A 20,775-nucleotide genomic window follows, 5' to 3' on the forward strand; every position below is an offset into this window, starting at 1 on the left:
AGCCGTAGCTCCAATCAGACCCCTAGCCTGGGAAGTTCCATATGCCACAAGTGTGGCCCTCAAAAGAAAAAAAAAAATACACCAGTGGAACTTAAGTCATTCAATAACAGGAACATCAAGAAATGCCTGCTTGAAAAAACTTGAGTTTTCAATAATTTCTCTGTTCAGTAAAAATAACTCTTTTTTTTTTTTTTTTTCCCCACTGTACAGCAAGGGGGTCAGGTTATCCTTACATGTATACATTACAATTACATTTTTCTCCCAGCCTTTCTTCTGTTGCAACATGAGTATCTAGACAAAGTTCTCAATGCTATTCAGCAGGATCTCCTTGTAAATCTATTCTAAGTTGTGTCTGATAAGCCCAAGTTCCCGATCCCTCCCACTCCCTCCCCCTCTATTCTAATATGTATAACACTGTTAACCGATATTTAATTTCAGTATTGAGAACTCAATAAACAAATATAATAGAAAGGAAATATATGTAGTAATATTCTTCATATTCATGGATTCACTAACCTTTTGATTTTATTAATATTCCAATCAAATGTATGTTTTTATGTCAGACATTATAGTTTTCATCTCTTCTGGTTGATTTTGGGTCTTTTTATGTCTTCTATTTCTCTAGCCAATGTAATCTTTCTTTTTGTTTTATGAGCAAATGAAATACAGCTATAGTAACTTTGTTTTGTTTTTTGTCCTTATCTACTCATTCTATCATCTGTATGGCTTCCAGGTCAATTTTTGATTAAGTTTCTCCTAATATTGGCTTTATATTCTTCCTGCCTGGTAATATTTGATTGAATGCTAGAGATCATGAAATTGTAGTCTTACCTCATTCACACTTTTATATAAGAAATACAATTTTTTGAAATTTTTCAATTGAAATATAGTTGATATAATATTAGTTTCAGATGAACTATATAGTGTTTCAACCTTTACATGCATTACAAAATAATCACCATGGTAAAATAAGTAAGCATCTGTCCCACAAAAAGTTATTATATAATAGTGTTAACCATATTTCTTATGCTTTATGTTACATCACCATGTCTACTTATTTTATAATTGGGAGTTTGTATCTCTTAATCTTCTTTACTTATTTTGCCTAACTCTCACCCCCTCCACTTTGGCAACCATCCTTTTGTTCTCTGTATCTGTCAATCTGTTTTTGTTTGTTTTTTAGAGTCCAAATATATGTGAGATCCTGTGATATTTATTTTCCTCTGTCTCACTGTTTCACTTGGCATAATACCCTTTAGATCCATCCATGTTGTCTCAAATGGCAAGATTTCATTTTTTAATGGCTAATATTTCATTGTGTACATATATATACCACATCATTTTAACCATTTATCAATTGATGGGTCCTTAGCTTGCTCCCATACGTTGGCTATTGCAAATAATGCTGCAGTAAACATTGGGGTGATGTATCTTTTAGAATGATTGTTTTTTCTTTTCTTCAGGTAAATAACCATAAGTGAAATAGTTAGAATATATGGTTGTTCTATTTTCAATTTTTTGAGGAACCCCCCATAATGTTTTCTGTGGTAGCTGTTCCAATTTACAATTCCAACAACAGGTTATGAACCTTTCCTTTTTTCCACATCCTCAGCAACACTTATAATTTGCTGTCTTTTTGATGATAGCCATTCTGACAGGTGGGAGGTGGTTTCTCTTTGTGGTTTTGAGTTGCATTTCCCTTATAAATTGGGATATTGAGCATCTGTGCATGTGCCTGTTAGCCATTTGTATATCTTTTTTGGAAAAAAATGTCTATTTAGGTCTTCTTTTAATTGGATTGTTTGGTTTTCGAATGTTGAGTTGTATGAATTCTTTGTATATTTTGGATGCTAAATCCTTATCAGATATATCAATTGCAAATATCTTCTACCATTCAGTAGGCTGCCTTTTCATTTTGTTGATGGTTTCCTTTGCTGTGCAAGACCTTTTCCAGTTTGACATAGTCCGATGGGTTGTTGTTACTTGTTTTTGTTTCCCTTGCCTGAGGGAGACAGATCCTAAAAAGTATTGTTAAGACTGATGTCAAAGAGTATCCCACTTTTCTTTCTAGGAGTTTTATGGCTTCAGGTCTTACATTTAAATCTTTGATCCTGGAGTTCCCATCGTGGCACAGTGGTTAACGAATCTGACTAGGAACCATGAGGTTGCGGGTTCGGTCCCTGCCCTTGCTCTGTAGGTTAATGATCCGGCGTTGCCATGAGCTGCAGTATAGGTTGCAGATGCGGCTCGGATCCCGCGTTGCTATGGCTCTGGTGTAGGCAGGCGGCTACAGCTCCGATTCGACCCCTAGCCTGGGAACCTCCATATGCCGTGGGAGCGGCCCAAGAAATAGCAAAAAGACAATAAATAAATAAATAAATAAATCTTTGATCCATTTTTCTATTACTTTTGTATATGGCATGAAAAAGTGATCCAGTCTCATGTTTTGCATGTAGCTGTCAAGTTTTCCCAACAGCATTTATTAAAAATGGTGTCTTTTCTCCATAATACACTCTTGCTTCCTTTGTCATAGGTTAATTGAACATATGTGTGAGTTTACTTCAAGGCTGTTTTGTTCCATTGATCTATGGGTCTGTTTTTGTGCAGTGGCACAGTGTTTAGATTACTGTAGCATTATGGTATAGTTTGAAATAGGGCAGCATGTTACCTCCAGCATTATTCTTTTTCAAGTTGGCTATGAAAAAAAAAAAATGGAGTTCCTATCGTGGCTTAGTGGTTAGCAAACCCCACTAGCATCCATGAGGACGCAGGTTCAATCCCTGGCCTTGCTCAGTGGGTTAAGGATCCGACGTTGCCATGAGCTGTGGTGTAGTTTGCAGATGTGGCTTGGATCCCACGTTGCTGTGGTTCTGGCATAGGCCGGTGGCTACAGCTCCAATTGGACCACTAGCCTGGGAACCTCCAAAAAAAAAAAGAAGATGGCTTTGGCTATTAGGTGAAATACATATTTACTTTAAATTTCAATACATCAATATACTCAAGCTCTGTTCTATAATGCCATCAAGTTTTACTTAGAAACAAAATAATCTTTTTTTTTGTTTTGTTTTGTTTTGCTTTAAATCTTTATTCCTTGGGACCAGAGCAGCATGAACTGTGGCTTACTTCACCTTACTACCGAGACAAAACACTCCTGAGTACTCTCACTGAGGCCCCATGAATGATATGATTTATCCCTCTGACAGGAAGTACCCCCAGCCCTGTGTGGGCCCCACAGTTCTTTGTCCGTGCAGCTTTCTCCTCTCCCAACCAGAGCTCTGACTTGGGTGAATTCTGACTAGTCCACCCCAGACTCTCAGCTTCATACCATCAAATCACAGAGACCCCAGGTTTCACCTGGGCTCCAGACATCAAGCTGGGAAAATTACAGGCTCACATCCTTTATTTTTCATCTCTCAGTGATCATTGTCTTTTATGGACTGTTGTCCAATATATTGATCCAATATATCCTCATATATTTTATCTTTTTTTTTTAGTTATTTCTGACAATTTGATAAATCCAATCACGGTTATGCCAGTTTTTTTAAGTCACTGCACCCATGGCATATAAAAGTTCCTGGGCCAGGGTCTGAGTCCAAGCCGCAGCTGTGACCTATGCCACAGCCATGGCAACACCAGATCCTCAACCCACCACACTGGGCCAGAGATCCAACCCATGCATCTGCAGCAACCCAAGCTGCTACAGTCAGATTCTTAATCCATTGAGATGCAATGAGAACTCCTTTTTTTTTTTTTTCAGTTACTTCATCTTCACCACAAGTATAAATTGTATAAGCCATAAGTGAAATCTAAATAATTATAACATGCTACTGTCTGAAAAGAACAAACCAACATTTCAAATACATTCAAATAAAATTAGGATTGAGGAGTTCCCATCGTGGCTCAGTGGTTAACGAATCCGACTAGGAACCATGAGGTTGAGGGTTTGGTCCCTGGCCTTGCTGAGTGGGTTAAGGATCTGGCGTTGCCGTGAGCTGTGGTGTAGGCTGCAGACATGGCTCGGATCCCGCATTGCTATGGCTCTGGTGTAGGCTGGCCGCTACAGCTCCGATTAGACCCCTAGCCTGGGAACCTCCATATGCCGCGGGAGCGGCCCAAGAAATGGCAAAAAGACAAAAAAAACCTAGGATTGAAAGACTAAAACAAACCCACAAACACCATATCCGTACATAATTTTTTCCTACTGAAAATTTTATATGAAAGAAATTATAAGGTTTACCTTTAAAATTGACTCTTTTTTTCCCACTCATCATTATAACCTTGAAATTGACACAAGTGGTAACATGTTAACTTTCTTCTTTTTTATTGTGATATAGTTTCATCATATGGGTCACAGTCTTATCCATACCCAATAAAAGGGCATTTGGTTTGCTTCCACTTTTTGGCTGTTATAAATACAGCTTCTATAAACATTAAGATGAGGATTTTTGTGTGAGCATTAATTTTCATTTCTCCATGAAAACATGCTCTAGGCGCCTTTTCAAATATAAATGTAAGTTAATATTATTAGAAACTTTTGGATGGTTTCCAGAGAACTTGCGCTATTTCCCATTCCCACAATCAATGTATGAGAGATCCAGTTGCTCCACATCCTCACCAAGACAGGATATTTTTAGTATTTTTGGACCATTCCCATAGACATGCACTGTTATCTCACAGTGGTTTAAATTTGTGTTTCCTTAAAGCATAATAATGTTTAACAGGTTTGCAAGTTTTCATCTGCTTATCTGGTATCCACATGTCCTCTTTGGTAAAGCATGTGTTTAGGCCTTATGCCAACTTTCTAATTGGACACTGTTTATTACTGTTGGATTTAAAGAGTTCTTTTTTATTTAGGGAACAAGTCCTTTTTCAGATATATTATTTGCAAATATTTTCTCCCAGTCTGTATATTGTAATTTCCTTTTCTTATCTGCGTTGTTCACAGAGCAAAAAATATTTCAATGTTCATTAAGTCTAACATAGACCTAATTGTTTGATTTGATGGATTAAAGTCAAGTATAAATACTTTTCACAGTACAAGACAGATGATGAAATAGTTTGGAGGGAACATATTTTTTTCTTTTTATAGCCACACCTACAGCATATGGAAGTTCTCCAGGTAGGAGCTGAATCAGAACTGCAGCTGAGGCCTATGCCATTGCCACAGCAACACCAATTGAGCTGCATCTGAGAGCCTTACCCCACTGAACTTGGTGCAATGTTGGATCCTTAACCCACTGAGTGAGGCCAGGGATCGAAATTGCATCCTCACAGAGGCAACCTTGGGTCCTTAACCCACTAAGCCACAAGGAGAATTCCTGAAGGGAACATTTTTAAGTTCCTCTTTAGATATTCCAAATGTGTCTTGGTACAATGGATTTCTCTTGTTTTGCTACAAGAGTCAGAGGTGGTGAGTTCCCATGATGGCTCAGCAGTAATGAACCCAACTAGGATCCATGAGGATCCAGGTTCAATCCCTGGCCTTGCTCAGTGAATTAAGGATCCGGCATTGCCATGAGCTGTGGTGTAGGTTGCAGACACAGCTCAGATCTTGCGTTGCTGTGGCTGTGGTGTGGGCTGGCAATTGTAGCTCTGATTTGACCCCTAGCCTGGGAACTTCCATATGCTGGGGATACAGCCCTAAAAAGCAAAAAAAAGTCAGAGGTGGCACTTTGAACCACAGCTGCCATCAAGTATCAGTAGCATCATATCAGGAAAGTATAAAATTTGAGTTGCTTAAGGCAGTATGACTCCAGAGGCCGTAATAACCTCCTGAAGTCTCTTTGTGAGAACTGACCTTTGATTATTATTATTATTACTATTATTATAATTATTATTATTATGGCTATACCTGCAGCATATGGAAATTCACAGGCCAGGGTTGAATCCAAGCCACAGCTGCAACCTATGCCACAGTTGCAGCAATGCCAGATCCTTAACCTGCTGCACTGGCCTGGGGATCAAACCTGCACTTCTGCAGTGAACCGAGCCACTGCAGTTGGATTCTTAACCCACAGGGGAAAATCCTATTATTATTATTTTAATAAAATATAAAGAATGGACTAGAATATAAAGACTAGAAATAGGACAGAGAATATCGGAAAGAATCGTATATAGTAACACTAGGTATTTTTACATACGTGTGTGTGTATACAGGTGTGTTTATATATTTATACATTCTTATTATGAATAATATTAATTTAAAAAGTTACTATGCTAGACAATGCAGTATTAGATAATATCAAAAATTTATGGGCTCACAAAATTCTGTGTATCTGACTTTTCCATGTAGTAAATGCATCCTCAAGAAAGAAGGTCTTCAAGATAGTAATTCTCCAGGGTAAAAGCAGGAATAGGTCATCTTGGTTTTTTTTTTCTGACAGCCTGCCCTTGGTCTTAGGGCCCCTGCCTTGTGTTACAGCTTTTCCACTGTGCTTGGGACCCTAACTCGTTCTGCATGAGGGTTAGGCAAAAATCTCAGAGCATCCGGGGGAGGAAATATTATTCACAGAACTTATAATCAATGGGCCGGAATTCCAAGTATAGACAGAGATCACCATGAGAGATATCTAAAAGGACCACATGCTCCAGAACTTGCGTAGTGAGGAGCAATGATATGCCCTTGCTGTCAGTCTGGAGAGGCTGTAGGCTGCTGTGTCTATGTATGTCTGAGGTGAGATGCAGGATCTAGCAGGTTTTGATGCTACTTTGCATCTGGAGAAGAGTCCTACTCCTTCTCTCTTCTTGTCAAGGGTCTTCCCCAGACTTGCTTATGTTAGGGACACCTACAATTCCCCAGAGATCTTGGAGAATCCCATCCACCATCACTACTGCTGCAGCTGTATCATGAAAAACAAACAAGGTGCCAACAGAGCCAGAAAGGGAAAACAAGCATTTCAAAAGCTTTCCTGACAATGAGTGCCTCTATGGAAAGAAACCCTATAATTAAGTGGGTTTCTTTTGAATGTCATTTCAATAGCTGAAGTATAAAACAAAAGAGCCCGTGATAGAGGCATCCATACTGATAAATGTCAACAAAAAGAATGAGGACTACTGCCCTGAAATCAGGAGAGTTTCTGAGTAGATGGAGCTGGTTTTGTCATTGACTTGAAGGAGGCTGACTCCACCGAGAGCTTTCATACCCTTGTCAGCAAACTGGATCGCACCGTTGATGGGAAAGGGAGTAATAACAACGACATGCCCCAGGCTGACCACTCAGCCTTTATAATCATCAGGAAGGGTTACTGAACCACTGAGGAGGAAATCTGGGAAGTGAGAAGGTGATGAGGCTATATGCTGAGAGGAATCACCTTATCCACCCATAACCCATGAAGCTCATCAAAAGAGAGATGATGGAAGAAAATATTGATGATGTACTGATAGATTCTCAGCAGTGATCCTGCATGCTGTGCATACATACGGAGTCCAACAGCTTATGCTGAAACCAATGCAACGAAAGTCTTGGAATTTCACCAGAGCCTATGTTACAGTCTCCACTGCTCTCCTTTCCTGGTATGAAGAGGTTCTAAGATGAGGAAGAGAAATTTCAAGCCAGAATTGCAGCCATGAGCCGTTCTACTGCCATAGCTAGGGTACATTACAGGGCCAACTTTGACAGCTTCTCCTGAGGCAGACTTTTCACTTGGTGTTTAAATGCTAAAGTCAATGTTCTAAGTAGTTGAGGTCCAATGTAGGGCTGTGTTCCTTCTTTATACGGTAACTTGAATTGTCCCCTCCCTTCCTTCCACCTCCTTCCCTCCCTTCTTACCTTCCTTTCTTCCTTCTCTATTTACATCTTTTTCCTCCCCTTCTATCTTTTCCTTTTCTTACTTCCTCATTTTCTTCTTTCCTTTCCTCCCTTTCTCCCACTCTTACCCTTTTATTCCTTCTTTTCTTTTGCCAGCTGTCCCTCCCTCCCTTTTTTTTCTTCCTTCTTTTTTAGTTATCTTTCAGATACTATCCCTTTCAATAGAGGGTTTAAATAGCTTGTATGTATGTTTATGAATAATTTTGGTTACATTTTTACTGCTTTGTCTCAAGTAAGAGTAGGAGTTTTGCAACTCTATAAAACAATGTTTGCAATTTAGAACTTTGTAACTCGGTATTCAATTCATGTTTCCTTGGAAATATGAAAGAATTCAGTAGTAAAATTGCCTCAAAAATGTTAGCAATAGGAGTTCCCGTCGTGGCACAGTGGTTAATGAATCCGACTAAGAACCATGAGGTTGTGGGTTCAATCCCTGGCCTTGCTCAGTGGGTTAAAGATCCGGCGTTGCCGTGAGCTGTGGTGTAGGTTGAAGACGAGGCTTGGATCCCACGTTGCTGTGGCTCTGGCGTAGGCCGGTGGCTACAGCTCCGATTCAACCTCTAGCCTGGGAACTCCATATGCCACGAGAGTGGCCCAATAAATGGCAAAAAGACAAAAAAAAAATGTTAGCAATAAATTGAAAGATGATTAGGGTTCCTGCTGTATGGCTCAGTGGGTTAAGAACCTGACATTGTCTATGTGAGGTGTAGGTTCGATCCCTGGCCTCATTCAGTGGGTTAAGGGTCTGGCATTGCCACAAGCTGTGGCATAGGTCCAAGATGAAGCTCAGATCTGGTGTTGCCATGGCTGTGGTGTAGGGTGGCAGCTGAAGCTCCCATTTGACCCCTAATCTGGGACCTTCCATATGCCACAGGTGTGGTCGTAAAAAGGAAAAAATTAAAAGATGATCATTTCTTGTGTTTCCAAATACTTTTTACTGTGTCCTTTTGTAAAATAAAAGACATCTACTAATATTTGCTTGGCTAGTAAAGAATTTAGGAGAAATTAAATCGTAACCAATTAGATGCTTGGCTCATTGGCTTATTTGTTTCCAAAACATTGAGCATCTGCTCTTTTGAAGATACTGTGCTTTTACTTGGGATGCTCAGATTTTTGTGTCTAGAAGTTGGACGTAAGTGAGGTAGTATGATAAATAGAGAGGCAGTTAAAAAGGAGTGAGGAGATAGGAATCCAAGTGATAATGGTCACTTACTAATGTTCTAAGACATGGCCTATTGTGGATTCAGTAAGCTGCATGTCCTTCCGAGGGAGTGAATTTTAAGCTTAACTTCGGAGTGCACAATTCAAAGGTGATGGAGTATTCAGTAGAGAACAAATCCTTCAGATGGTGTCTCACAGTTGAGAGACTAAAGCCTGGACTGCAAAATGGGTTTTAGCATTTACTCTTGTATCCTGTGTAAACTAGAGAGGAAATTTAAACGGATAGACATAAGGTAGAAGTTTGGGGCTTTTTTTCTGAATGCATTTGGTCACAGTTTGCAAAATAATTGTTTCGCATACTCACTTGTAAACATGTGCTCCCTTCCATAATATAGCAAGGATAACTCCGAGGTGGTACTGAGAACCCAGAAAATAGCCTTTGGAAAATTCTTTGAAGGCATTATAATCTAATCAGTGAATTCACACCATTTGCTAAACAGAGTTTCACAACGCTGTGGGTCAGGAGCTGTTTTATATTTTCCACTTCTCTTATTATTGAAGAGGAATGACTGTAGGTGCTGTCTTAATCCTGTTCCGTCATTACATGCTGTGTTGGGGCCTGGTAGTCTGTTTCTTTTATTTGACAGGTCTACAAAGAGGAAAGAATTGTGCCCCTGTTGCCGTACTAGCTGCATACTTTCTAAGAGCCTCATCTGCATATGAACCTTAAGGATGATGGGATTTAAATTTGAATTCTTGCTATAGTAGACTCAGGATTTGGGGTAACTTATTGTGGTTTTGAGTTGCATTTCCCTGAAAAATAGGGATAACAGAGCATCTTTGTATGTGCCTGTTAACCATCTGCATTTCTTCTTTGGAAAAATGTCTGTTCAAGTCTCCTGATCTGTGTGTGTGTGTGTGTCTGTGTGTGTCTGTGTGTGCACGTGCGTGCTTTTTAGGGCCACACCTGCAACAAATGGAAGTTCCCAGGCTATGGGTCAAATGTCAGCTGCACCTGCAACAAATGGAAGTTCCCAGGCTATGGGTCAAATTTCAGCTGCAGCTGCAGGCCTATGCCACAGCCACAGAAATGCCAGATCTCAGCCACATCTGTGACCTACACCACAGCTCACAGCAATGCCGGATCCTTAACCCATTGAATGAGCCCAGGAATCAAACCCACATCCTCATGGATACTAGTCAGATTTGTTACTGCTGAGCCATCCTCTTTGACATCAAATGTAATGTAATCATGGATATGGCTGATCATTTTTTTACATTTTATTGGAGGCCAGTTTCCCCATATAATCATGGAAAAACTAGTCAGGGTGTAAACTTCTCACAAACATTTGAAACTACTCCACACATTTAATAAGCAAGTTCCCCATGACAGGAAAACCAGACAGGTGAGGAGATTTAAGGAAAGAATATTTGAGTCAAGCCAACTGTGCTGTTCCAAACTGGACTGGAAAAAAAAAAGCTATAGTGATAAGAACAGCAATATAAAAGAGAAGTATGAAAAATTCAAATAGACAATATTCAGCATCTGCATGAGATTTATGCATGTACAATGTCCAACAACCTCAGAAAGTCAGGGGCTTTCAAAAATCATTCATTTTGGTTTCTTCCTAAGGAAAATAATTATTATGTATATAATTATATATAATAATTATAATTATTAGAAGGGAATGTAAATAAGAGTCTAAGTCTGACAAGAGAAAAGAAGGAATAGATGACTGGGATTTTTCTCTGACAGCCCATTCCCTATCCTGGTCCCTGCCTATCTTGTGCTCCAGTTTCCCCAATTCCATTTTCCATTAAGGCTGTAACATAACCCCTTCCAAACTCTACAAGTGTTGCAGTAAATAAAACCATCACGGTTTCCTTAGGATGCTACAATTCCCAGGAAGCCTTAACTAATGAAAAAGAAGCCAAAAATACAATTCCATGAATGAGGACTAGGAATAAAGTTGGGTAACACAGAGATGGGACAGGGCCATGCCATATAGGGGCCCAATTTAAGCCCTAAAAGGCCCAAGCTTGTTATTCTTCAGAGTTCTCAGTGACAGGAGGACCCTGGCACGAGGGTAAAGACCTCAGCTTAACAGAGAGAGGCATCCAGGGCCTGGCAGAGGCCAACATGAGCACTGCGAGCAGGACCTGCAGCCATCTCTGCTCTGAAACAGAGCACAGTGCGTAGCACCAGCCCCTGCTGGTGGCCCCAGGGCATCTGTGACGTCACCAGATGTCACGCCCCCTAACATGCACTTTCAGACCGCAAGTCTGTGAGGGCTTTGATCCGAGACGCGGAATCAGTTTGGCAGTGGGAAGAGCCCCAGGTACCACCAGTTGTCAGGTGAGATAGTAGATGTGGACTCAGGAGACCATGTGCCTGAGAAAGGAGGGCGCCCACCTGATCAGAGCCCCACCCCATCTCCAAGAGGCGCTGGCAGTTTCAAGCTGACCTACCACACGCTTCCTCTTTGGAGACTGATTGAGGTGATGGCTTCTGTGTACAGGGCGGAGAGACCTCAAACTGCTGGTCCTCAAGCAAAGGCTCCTGAGTGAGTCTTGAGGGGAAACCCCCAAATCCCCAGAAAAGTAGCCACTCACAGGGACTCGACCAGACGGTCATCCCCGAGAGGCTCTGGGCAGAGGCGGCTGGAAGACCTCTGGGGGCACAGCGGCCAGGAAACCAGAAGAGCTGTGAGGCCCTGTAGCGCTATTGTCAGGAAAAGTCCTTTGGAGGCAGCTTTTATCAGAACCGCTATGATTGAGCTTACCTGCTAAGGTCACTCACGTACACCTTTATTTCCCTTAGGTGGTTATTTCCCATTGCCCAGCCTCCTGTCCACACTTCTGGCAACTGCCACCCACCAGAGTCAACATGTCTCAGCATCAGAAGGGTCTGGGATGCCCACAGGATCAATGCCTTCAAGCCTGCAGTGAGACCCCGGACCTGGAGGTCACACAGGTCTCCCAGGCTCTCGAGGAGACCCATCTCTCCTCCCATTCTGTAATGCCTGGCAGTTTGAAGGAGGATCCTGATGTTGGTAAACCCAGTACGTCTGAGGGTCCCCAGGGTTTCTGCTCATCTGCTGTTGCCAGCACAGCAACCTCATCCACCGAATTGGATGAGGGCTCCGTGAGCCGAGAAGAGGATAGTCCAGGCACCTCACAAGCTGCACCAGACACCGAGAATGTGTCCATTGATGCTCTAGATAATAAAGTGGCTATGTTGGTGAGTTTCCTACTGCTCAAGTATCAGATGAAAGAGCCAATAACTGAGGAAGAGATGTTGAAGATTGTCGACAATTGCCAAGCCCACTTCCCTGAGATCCTCATGAGAGCCTCTGAGCGCATGGAGATCATCTTTGGCCTTGATCTGCAGAAAGTGGATCCCGCCAACCACCGCTATGACCTCCTCATCAAATTGGGCCTCACCTATGATGGGATGCTGCATGGTGAAGTGGGCGTGCCCAAGACTGGCTTCCTCCTACTTATCCTGGGTCTGATCTTCATGAAGGGCAACTGTGCCACTGAAGACGAAGTCTGGGAAGTTTTGTGTGTGATTGGGGTATATTCTGGAAGGAAGCACTTTATGTTTGGGGAGCCCAGGAAGCTCATCACTGAAGATTTTGTGAAAGAAAAATACCTGGAGTACCGTCAGGTGGCCAACACTGATCCTGCCCAGTTTGAGTTCCTGTGGGGCCCCAGAGCCCATGCTGAAACCACCAAGATGAAGCTCCTGGAGTTTCTGGCCAAGGTTCATGGGATTGACCCAAGTTCTTTCCCATCTCAGTATGAGGAGGCTTTGCAAGATGAAGAAGAGAGAGCCCAAGCAAGTTCAGCCAGACGACTCTCCTTCCATGGCTACCCCAAGTTCTAATATCAAGGCCAGTAGCTTCTCTCACACCTAGGGGAGTCAGGGGTAGTTTCTTCATGCATTGTTGGAAAGTAAATTTAATGTTTATAGAGTTTAAATCTGAGGTGAGGCTGAAAGTAAGACTATATGTAAGCCTATATGTTCCTATCTTGTATGGACATCTTAAAATTTTAATCTGTTATTTCTTCATATATGTAATTATTTGAAAATTGTTTCTTAAACATACTTTAGCAACAGCACCTTCAAGTTTATGAATGATACTGGTCACACATGTAATGCTGTCATGAGGTTTACTAATAAGAGCTTTATTGTTTCATAAAATAGACTGTGAAACCATTCATCTTATTTTGTCTTCCAGAACAAGAGGACGTGGCATTGCTATAGACATTTTCTTGCAAATGTGAAAGAAGATGATTTTAAGATAGTTGAGATGACTAGAGAAAAACAGCAATTAAAATCTTAAAGATATTGAAATCTTGGCTTCCTTATCTCTTTTAGCTCTTGTTCTCTAAAATTAAATGATATGTACATGGATTTGTTTGGCCTTTTCAAAAACTTAAAAGAAATTTTAAAAAATTATACCTTAAGCTGAATGGGTCATTTATTGAACGGGAGTTCAATAGGAGCTTACTGAACCCCAGCTCTTTGGAAAGCACAGTGCTAATACTGGGAAATTTTAGGATTAACAACTCAGGATCAGCCCCTAGTGTTTTAACATAGAGAAGCAGTAATCTTTTAAGGACAATAGTAGAAACGTCTAATACCTAAAGAACAAGTAAAATGAAAGAGTGAGTAAGTGGACAGTCCTATAGACTGTCAAAGTGTTGGTGCAGTTAAGCATTTCAATTTGGGTCTTTAGGAAACTTCAAGTCCTTCAATGGGAGTTAATTGCTTTTTTTTTTTTTTTTTTTGGTCTTTTTAGGGCCTCACCCACAGCACATGGAGGTTCCCAGGCTAGGGGTCCAATAGGAGCTACAGCTGCTAGCCTATACCACAGCCACAGCAACGCCAGATCCTTAACCCACTGAGCAAGGCCAAGGATTGAACCTGCAACCTCATTGTTCCTAGTTGGATTCATTTCTACTGCGCCATGATGGGAACGCCAGTGGGAATTTATTTCACATTAAACTGGATGGTAGGCCAGATGAGGCCGAGGGCCTTGTGAGCAGAGTGTAGACCCTCAGATGATATGTCTCAAAGTTGAAACCCAAATGTCTAGAGTGGCAAACTGCTGTTAGCTGTTACTTGTCGGTCACAAATAAACAATAGAAATTCTCACCTGGAACAGAAGTGGAACGTGACCTGCACTAATATTCCAGCAGAATTGAATACATGCACAAACTAAATATTTTATTTATATATATCACTGAAGAGTTTCTGAGAAATAGATGATAATCCCTTGAGATTTGTCACCCAGAAGCCACAAGGCTGGCACTCTGCCATGCCCTAGGAGAGCCACACTCACTTCATTCATAGGAAAGTTCAATTAAGCTATCTTCAGTGTAATTTGGCAAACCATGTGCAAGGACTAATTTTTTGGTAGGGGGTGAAATGAATGAAAAAGTGAGGAGAGTGTTGGATGGATGAAGAGGTGGGAGGGAGGTGAGGGGTTGGTCATTGACACAAATTTTAGGAAATTTGAATTATATCCAGCTGACATTCATGCATCCATTAAAGAACATAAACTCAGAGTAAAGTTCTACAAAGCTTAATTTCTATGGAACATTTTTCTTTGATTTGGTATATTATGTCCTATAGCATTTTATATTTTCAGAGAAAATGTACATTATACACATAGGCAAACAAGTGAGGGGGGTAGAATTTGAGATTGAAGTAATCATAGCAGTAATTCATGCACTAAAGCTCTAAGAAATGGCACTGTTCCATGTGCTTTATATACTATGTGCACATTCCAAGAGCCCTAGAAAACAGGACTTAACAAACCAAAATCACATGTGAAGATCCTCAGGCTCAACGAGCTTGTGATTGTCCCTGATTTCACATGTCTAGTCTGTGACAGAGCTGTCACTAGGCCTCTTCTCTGAATTCATCTGGAACCACTCAGTTCCACTCTTGCCAGCTTGAATCAGACCTGCTATCTCTTACCTCTCTTCTTGCTACTCCTGAATGCCTCTCAGGATATGGAAAGAAGAATATAGCAACCTGGAACTTAAATCAGGTTTAAAGAATAAAGGTTGTAACAAGAAACACAGTTTGGGGATTATCTGTGGGCTTCACTTACCTAGGGTCTTCTACCCCAGCCCCAGGGCTATATGAGACCTGACTGCCTAGAGGCTGGCATTTGTATCAGCTTCTGCTCTCCCTGCAACAAACACAGTGCCCTTCCCCTGGGTCTCTTCCACTGAGCCTTCTTGTCCATGCTGGCACCTGACCTGCTGGCCAGTTCTTCAGTCCTCCTCTGAAAGCTACACCTGCTCCCAGTGGAAAAAACAGGACAAAATTCACCTGCCTGCCCCTGACTTGGAGCATGCCAACTTCCTGATGGTCCCCTCCCTCACCTGTACCCTTGTGCTGGCAACATCCTCTTCCCCATAAAAGGTAACTTGACATTGAAATTTAGACCTGGCCACCCACTGGGCATCTCCTCCATGTTCTCAAAACATTTTCCAAAGAGCTGGTGAATATAGTCCAATTTGTCATAAAATCTGCTAACTTGAGGGATACAACCCTGAAGTTGCAGAGGAGGTTTTGAAATCCCCTTGATATTTGCAAATATAATTTTAATTAGGGCAATTTTTTGAGGCTGGCCACTGCACGCACACACACACACACACAGACACACACCTATGAGCTTACCTATACGGATAATAAAAGCTTCCCTCATAAATAAGAGTTGAAAACAGATTACTGGGGGACAGGGCAGCCTGCCCCAAAATGTATCCCAATGACATATTATTTTGAATTCAAATTACTTTAGAAACAACCATAGTTTGAAGGACATTTCCCCTCCTCTCTGACTTTCTGAAAGTAGGAAATAAATCTCTCACGTGAAAGGTGACACTCCTTGCATCTGGAGGTAAGAGGGCATCCTCATTGCCAGAGACAGGGAAAACAGGCTGAGAGGCCTGTATAAACAAACCTTGTTACCTGTTTAATTTACAACCTAAAGCCTCAACTCTGTTAAGTTTCTTCAATAATTAAGCATCCAAAGCCTAAGATTCTTTGTCCTGACAATTCCTCAAACATATTGTTTCTGTGTCTGTAAAGCATACAAAGTATAAAAGGTGCCTGGCCACTTCTTAAGTCCCATTTCTATGAGACCTCCGTGCACATGAATTAAGCCTGCTTCTTTTCCTCCTCTTAATCCATTTTGTGTCAGCTGTAGTATTAGTCTAGCCACAAGAACTCAAGAGGTACAGAGGGGGAAATTTCCCTTCTGGAAGAGATCAAAGACCATGGAAATCATTGCAAAGCAAGCATCTATTGAGGATTAACTTCCTTAAAGCCCTGGAGTCCTTCCAGAAGGTGAAAAATTGTTTGCTGACAGACACAGTGCTTTTGGTTAGCAGAGGTGACAATAATTCATTGTCCTTTTACTGCCTCTTGTCTAACCATCTGATCCAAAAGAAAATCCTGGTTCTTCTTTGTACCTAATGATACCAGTTCAAGTATTTGGGTGTGTTTAGTCATCCAGAAGGTGGCAAAAAATTGACCAGACAGCAACAGGAAGAAAAAAATTCTCATACTATTAAAATTTTAGAAGTTATAGTTTAGGTCAGTGAAGAAAGGTACTATTGAGTGGAGAAGGCAAAATCTTTCTGGTATTTTACAGAATCCTTTTGAAAATTTGACCGGAGCCTTTGGGAACAACTGTCATATACCCGTACCAAGACCTCCAAAAAGTTGGAGAAACACAAGGAAATTAGGACCCTTCAGACACTTTACCAGGAAATAAAGAGGGCGGCTGTCATAAAATGTACTAGTTGTAGTCTATTGAGAACCTACTATGTAACAGTTTCTAGGGGAGAGAAAATGCTCATTCACATCTTGTCTTCCTCTCCTCTGGGGCTCATGGGGAGACTATATGACCAAGTGCATTTGCAGGTAGAAAGATCATGTGACTAGTCCTTGTGATTGATCTGTGAGCAGAAGCAGTATTGGTCATTTCCAGGCCAAAGCATTTGCTATGTGGTTTACTACCTTCTGTGTTTGTTTTTCTTTTCCTGCATTCATCAGTAAACATGGAAATAATGGGTTTATAGGGTGGACATATAAGAAGCAAACAGCCTGGACCCCTGTGTCACATGTTAGCACAGAATGTTGGCCAATCCACAAGTAGACATAAAATTTTATTGTGTTATGACGTTCATATTTAAGGTTTTGTCTTTTATGTCAATTAGCAGTTACTTTTTCTGGCTAAGTCACAGCTACCCTTTCTGGTGTTAGGCTTATTTAAATATTTTAATCACTGAGGTAACTGTGTATATATTCATTTTGCAAGAAATTTTAACAGTATTGAGAATCACAATTACCTCCCTTTAAAACTCAAATATTCTTTGCTTTATTCAATAGTGAATACAAGAAACATGTGGTATATAGAAATGTAAAGTTGATTCTAGTTTTTTCTTTTCCATAACAGGTGTACCATAAAAATACATGGCGATATTTTTCACATGCATGGTTCACTAAACTTTTTTATTCTTTCATTATTCCTAGCCAGTGCTTATTTTTATCTCAGACATTGTATTTTTCATCTCTTCAGTTTCATTGTGGGCCTTTTTATATCTTCTGTCTCTAACCAGTTAATTCAGTCTACCTGTTTCTTGGAATATACTTATAATAACTTTTTCGATGTCCTTATCTACTCTTTATATCATTTCCAGGTCAATTTTTATTAATTAGACTTCTCCTAGTTATTGGTCATATAGTCCTGTTTCTTTGCATGCCTGATAATATTATATTGGATATCAGACATTGTGAAGTTATGATTTTACCTTGTTGACACTTGTGCAGAACAAAAACATACCTTTTAATTTCAGTGCAACAATATTCTTAATCTCTCTTCTGTAATTCTATTAAGTTACTTGGAAACAAAATAATCGTTTCTTTTCTTGTTTTAAATCTTTACTAGTTGGGATCAGAGCAGCACATAGCATGGCTTCCTTCACCTCACTACTGAGATAAATCTCTCCTGAGTACTCTCATTGAGGCCCCATGAATGATATGGTTTATCACTTTAACGGGAAATACCGTCAGCCCTGTGTGGGCTCCACAGTTCTTTCTCTGGGCAGCTCTCCCCTCTTCACTACTTTCTCTTAGGAACTCTTAACTGCTCGATCTGCCCCAGACCCTCAGCTTCATCTCATCAACACAGAGAGTCTCCATGCTCTGCTTGGGTCCAGGCAGTAAGCTGGGGAAATTATAAGTTCATACCCTTTCTTTCCTCTCTCAGTGGTCATCACTATCTTTTATGGTCTAAAGTCCAATATATAGAATATTATTATCATACTTTATCTGTTTTTTTAAAATTGTTTCAGGTAAAAGGATAAGTCTGGTCCAAGAAACGTCTTCACTAGAATCAGAAGTTTCATGAGTCCTAAGTAAAGTTGAGATTATTAGAGCATTATTTCTTGAAATTGATTCCAGTTGTAACATGTACTTTTGTCTCTTCTTATTGTGATGTAGTATTCTATGGTATGGATCACAATGTTTTATTCCTCATTGAAAGATATTTAGTTTGCTTCAAATTTTTGGCTATTACAAATAAAGCTTCTACAAATATTTGGATGCGTTTTTGTGTGTGCATGAGAGTAAGTTTTCGTTTCCGTATTAAAATACATCACGGGGGCCTGTTCAACATAAGTGCAAGTTAACTTTTTTTTTTTTTTTTTTGGTCTGTTTGTCTTTTCTAGGGCTGCACCCACGGCATATGGAGGTTCCAGGCTAGGGGTCTATTGGAGCTGTAGCCCCCAACCACAACTACAGCAACGCGAGATCCGAGCCGCATCTGCAACCTACACCACAGCTCGCAGCAACACTGGATCCTTAACCCACTGAGCGAGGCCAGGGATTGAACCCACAACCTCATGGTTTGTAGTCAGGTTCATTAACCACTAAGCCACGATGGGAACTCCTGAGTTAAATTTTTTAGGAACTTCCAATTGGTTATCCAGAGATGTTACTGACCCTTTCAAGTGGAGCCCCAGCAAGGGTATCATTTGAGCCAATAAAATGAGAAGAAGTTCTGTTCAGAAGCAAAGGAAAGCTTTATGCTTTGATCAAAGAATGGAGAGGTACTGATCGTGGCTCTAGAGAACTCACCTCTCCCTGACAGACCAGGCCTTGGGGGAGGCTGCTTTACAGAGATCTCATCAGCAGGGAGGGGGTGGAGTTCTCAGGGGCTGGCGCAGGCGTGTTGCTCACGCTCCAGGTGCAGTGAATATGTTTCTGTATAAAGCCAGCCGCCATCTTGACTCGAAGTGTCTGCACAAGTCCCTGCAGACTGGGAGCTCTGCACGCGGCACCCTATGAGCAAGCGAAAGTGGATGAAGCACCAAGGCAAAAAAAAAAAAAAAAAAGGTTAGACTTTATTTTATTACCCAGATTCTTTTTCCTGGGAATTGTTAAGGAGCTTTGCTGGTGCCAAATCCTTCCTCTGCCTTTCGTCCTGCTCCTCATTCTCCAGGGGGGCTGAGGGGCACGGAGGGGCATAGGTCTGTCTTGTGTCGACTTCCTGCTGAGTTTGGGCGCCAGCGTCAAAACCACAGGTAGAGGAGCAGAGTTTGTCACCAGGCCTAATGGTGACAAATCCACATCCCTAAGTGACCACCATTTGTCTGAACTTCTGGAGACTAAGGACAGCAAACAATTTCTTATACATGGCTCAATTATTAGCAAGAGAATAATGCTCATGTGTCGACTTTTTCCTAAAAATGAATATAAAGTAAGTCTTTTGCCTATAGGCAAAAGTGTGCCCTGATGGCAAGGCTCGCTGCTGTGGCCTCAATATCCCTGGTCACATTTTGGTTGTTTTTCAGAAGAGAAACTTCAGGTCACAGAGAGGTTCACATGAGTGGTATTGAGGGTCATTGCCCCACGTTGTCTCTCTGGAGTCTGGGACTCGGGGTGCTGTTGACTTGTATCTCTAATTTCCCTGATGATTGAAGTTTCCAGCCTGAGTGCAAGGTCCATTTAATGCCTAGGGTAATTGTTATCCCTTTCATCACTTGAGTCACATTCTGGATCATTGTTGCTTTGTAGGGATACTGGCATCCCAAACCTGGGGGTTATTTCTTTTAGTAATGCTTTAGTCACTTCAGCTGTTGTTTCAGTTCTAGCAAGGAATGCTTCTATCCACCTAGAAAATGTATCTACCAGAACCAGTCTGGTACTCTTGTCCTGACACTGAATACGCCAGTCTTCTCTAGATGCATCCCTCTGGTCTGAATGGGCCTTATATGAGGACCTCTGAGAGGTCAAATGTTGGGGTGGTTCATTGTGCAGATAGGGCATGTATCAACTATCCAACTGATTATACATGTCATGCCAGGAGATACTGTGACCTCAACTAACCAGTTATATAGGGCTTCCTCCCATAGTGCATTCCTTGATAAGCCTCCCTGATGTCTTAACAAGCTCCAGTCTAGAGAAGGAGGTATTGCCTATGTTCATTAACTAGCCACCTGTGGCCTCCCAGATCTATATTGAAGCCCTGTTTGGAGGCTTTGTCTATTTCTTCCTTTGTGTAGATTGGGAAATAATTGGATGGATCTGGCCTTTGAGTTATAAGGAGTAGTTGCAAAGTTATTGGTTCTAGGGCTGCCCTTTTGGTATTTCACCTGCCTGTTTCTCTTTATTACCTCTGCATTCCCCTTTAGCGACTGCATCAATGAGTCACTCCCACCTTTTTTTGAATCTGTACTACTTTTCAGAGCTTCAATATGCTTAAGCCATGTTTGAC

The 20,775-nt window shown here is 41.1% G+C and overlaps 1 protein-coding gene across 1 annotated transcript; it reads left to right on the forward strand.

The window, feature by feature from the left end:
- The first annotated feature begins 11,841 nt into the window (after positions 1–11,841).
- LOC125117993 (melanoma-associated antigen B16-like) lies at positions 11,842–12,857 on the forward strand. Its single transcript, XM_047764174.1, has one exon. It carries the CDS (start codon positions 11,856–11,858, stop codon positions 12,855–12,857), a length of 1,002 nt encoding a protein of 333 aa, XP_047620130.1. The 5' UTR covers positions 11,842–11,855.
- The last annotated feature ends 7,918 nt before the right edge of the window (positions 12,858–20,775 follow it).

Source organism: Phacochoerus africanus, chromosome X (genome assembly GCF_016906955.1).
Source record: "Phacochoerus africanus isolate WHEZ1 chromosome X, ROS_Pafr_v1, whole genome shotgun sequence".
NCBI lineage: Eukaryota > Metazoa > Chordata > Mammalia > Artiodactyla > Suidae > Phacochoerus > Phacochoerus africanus.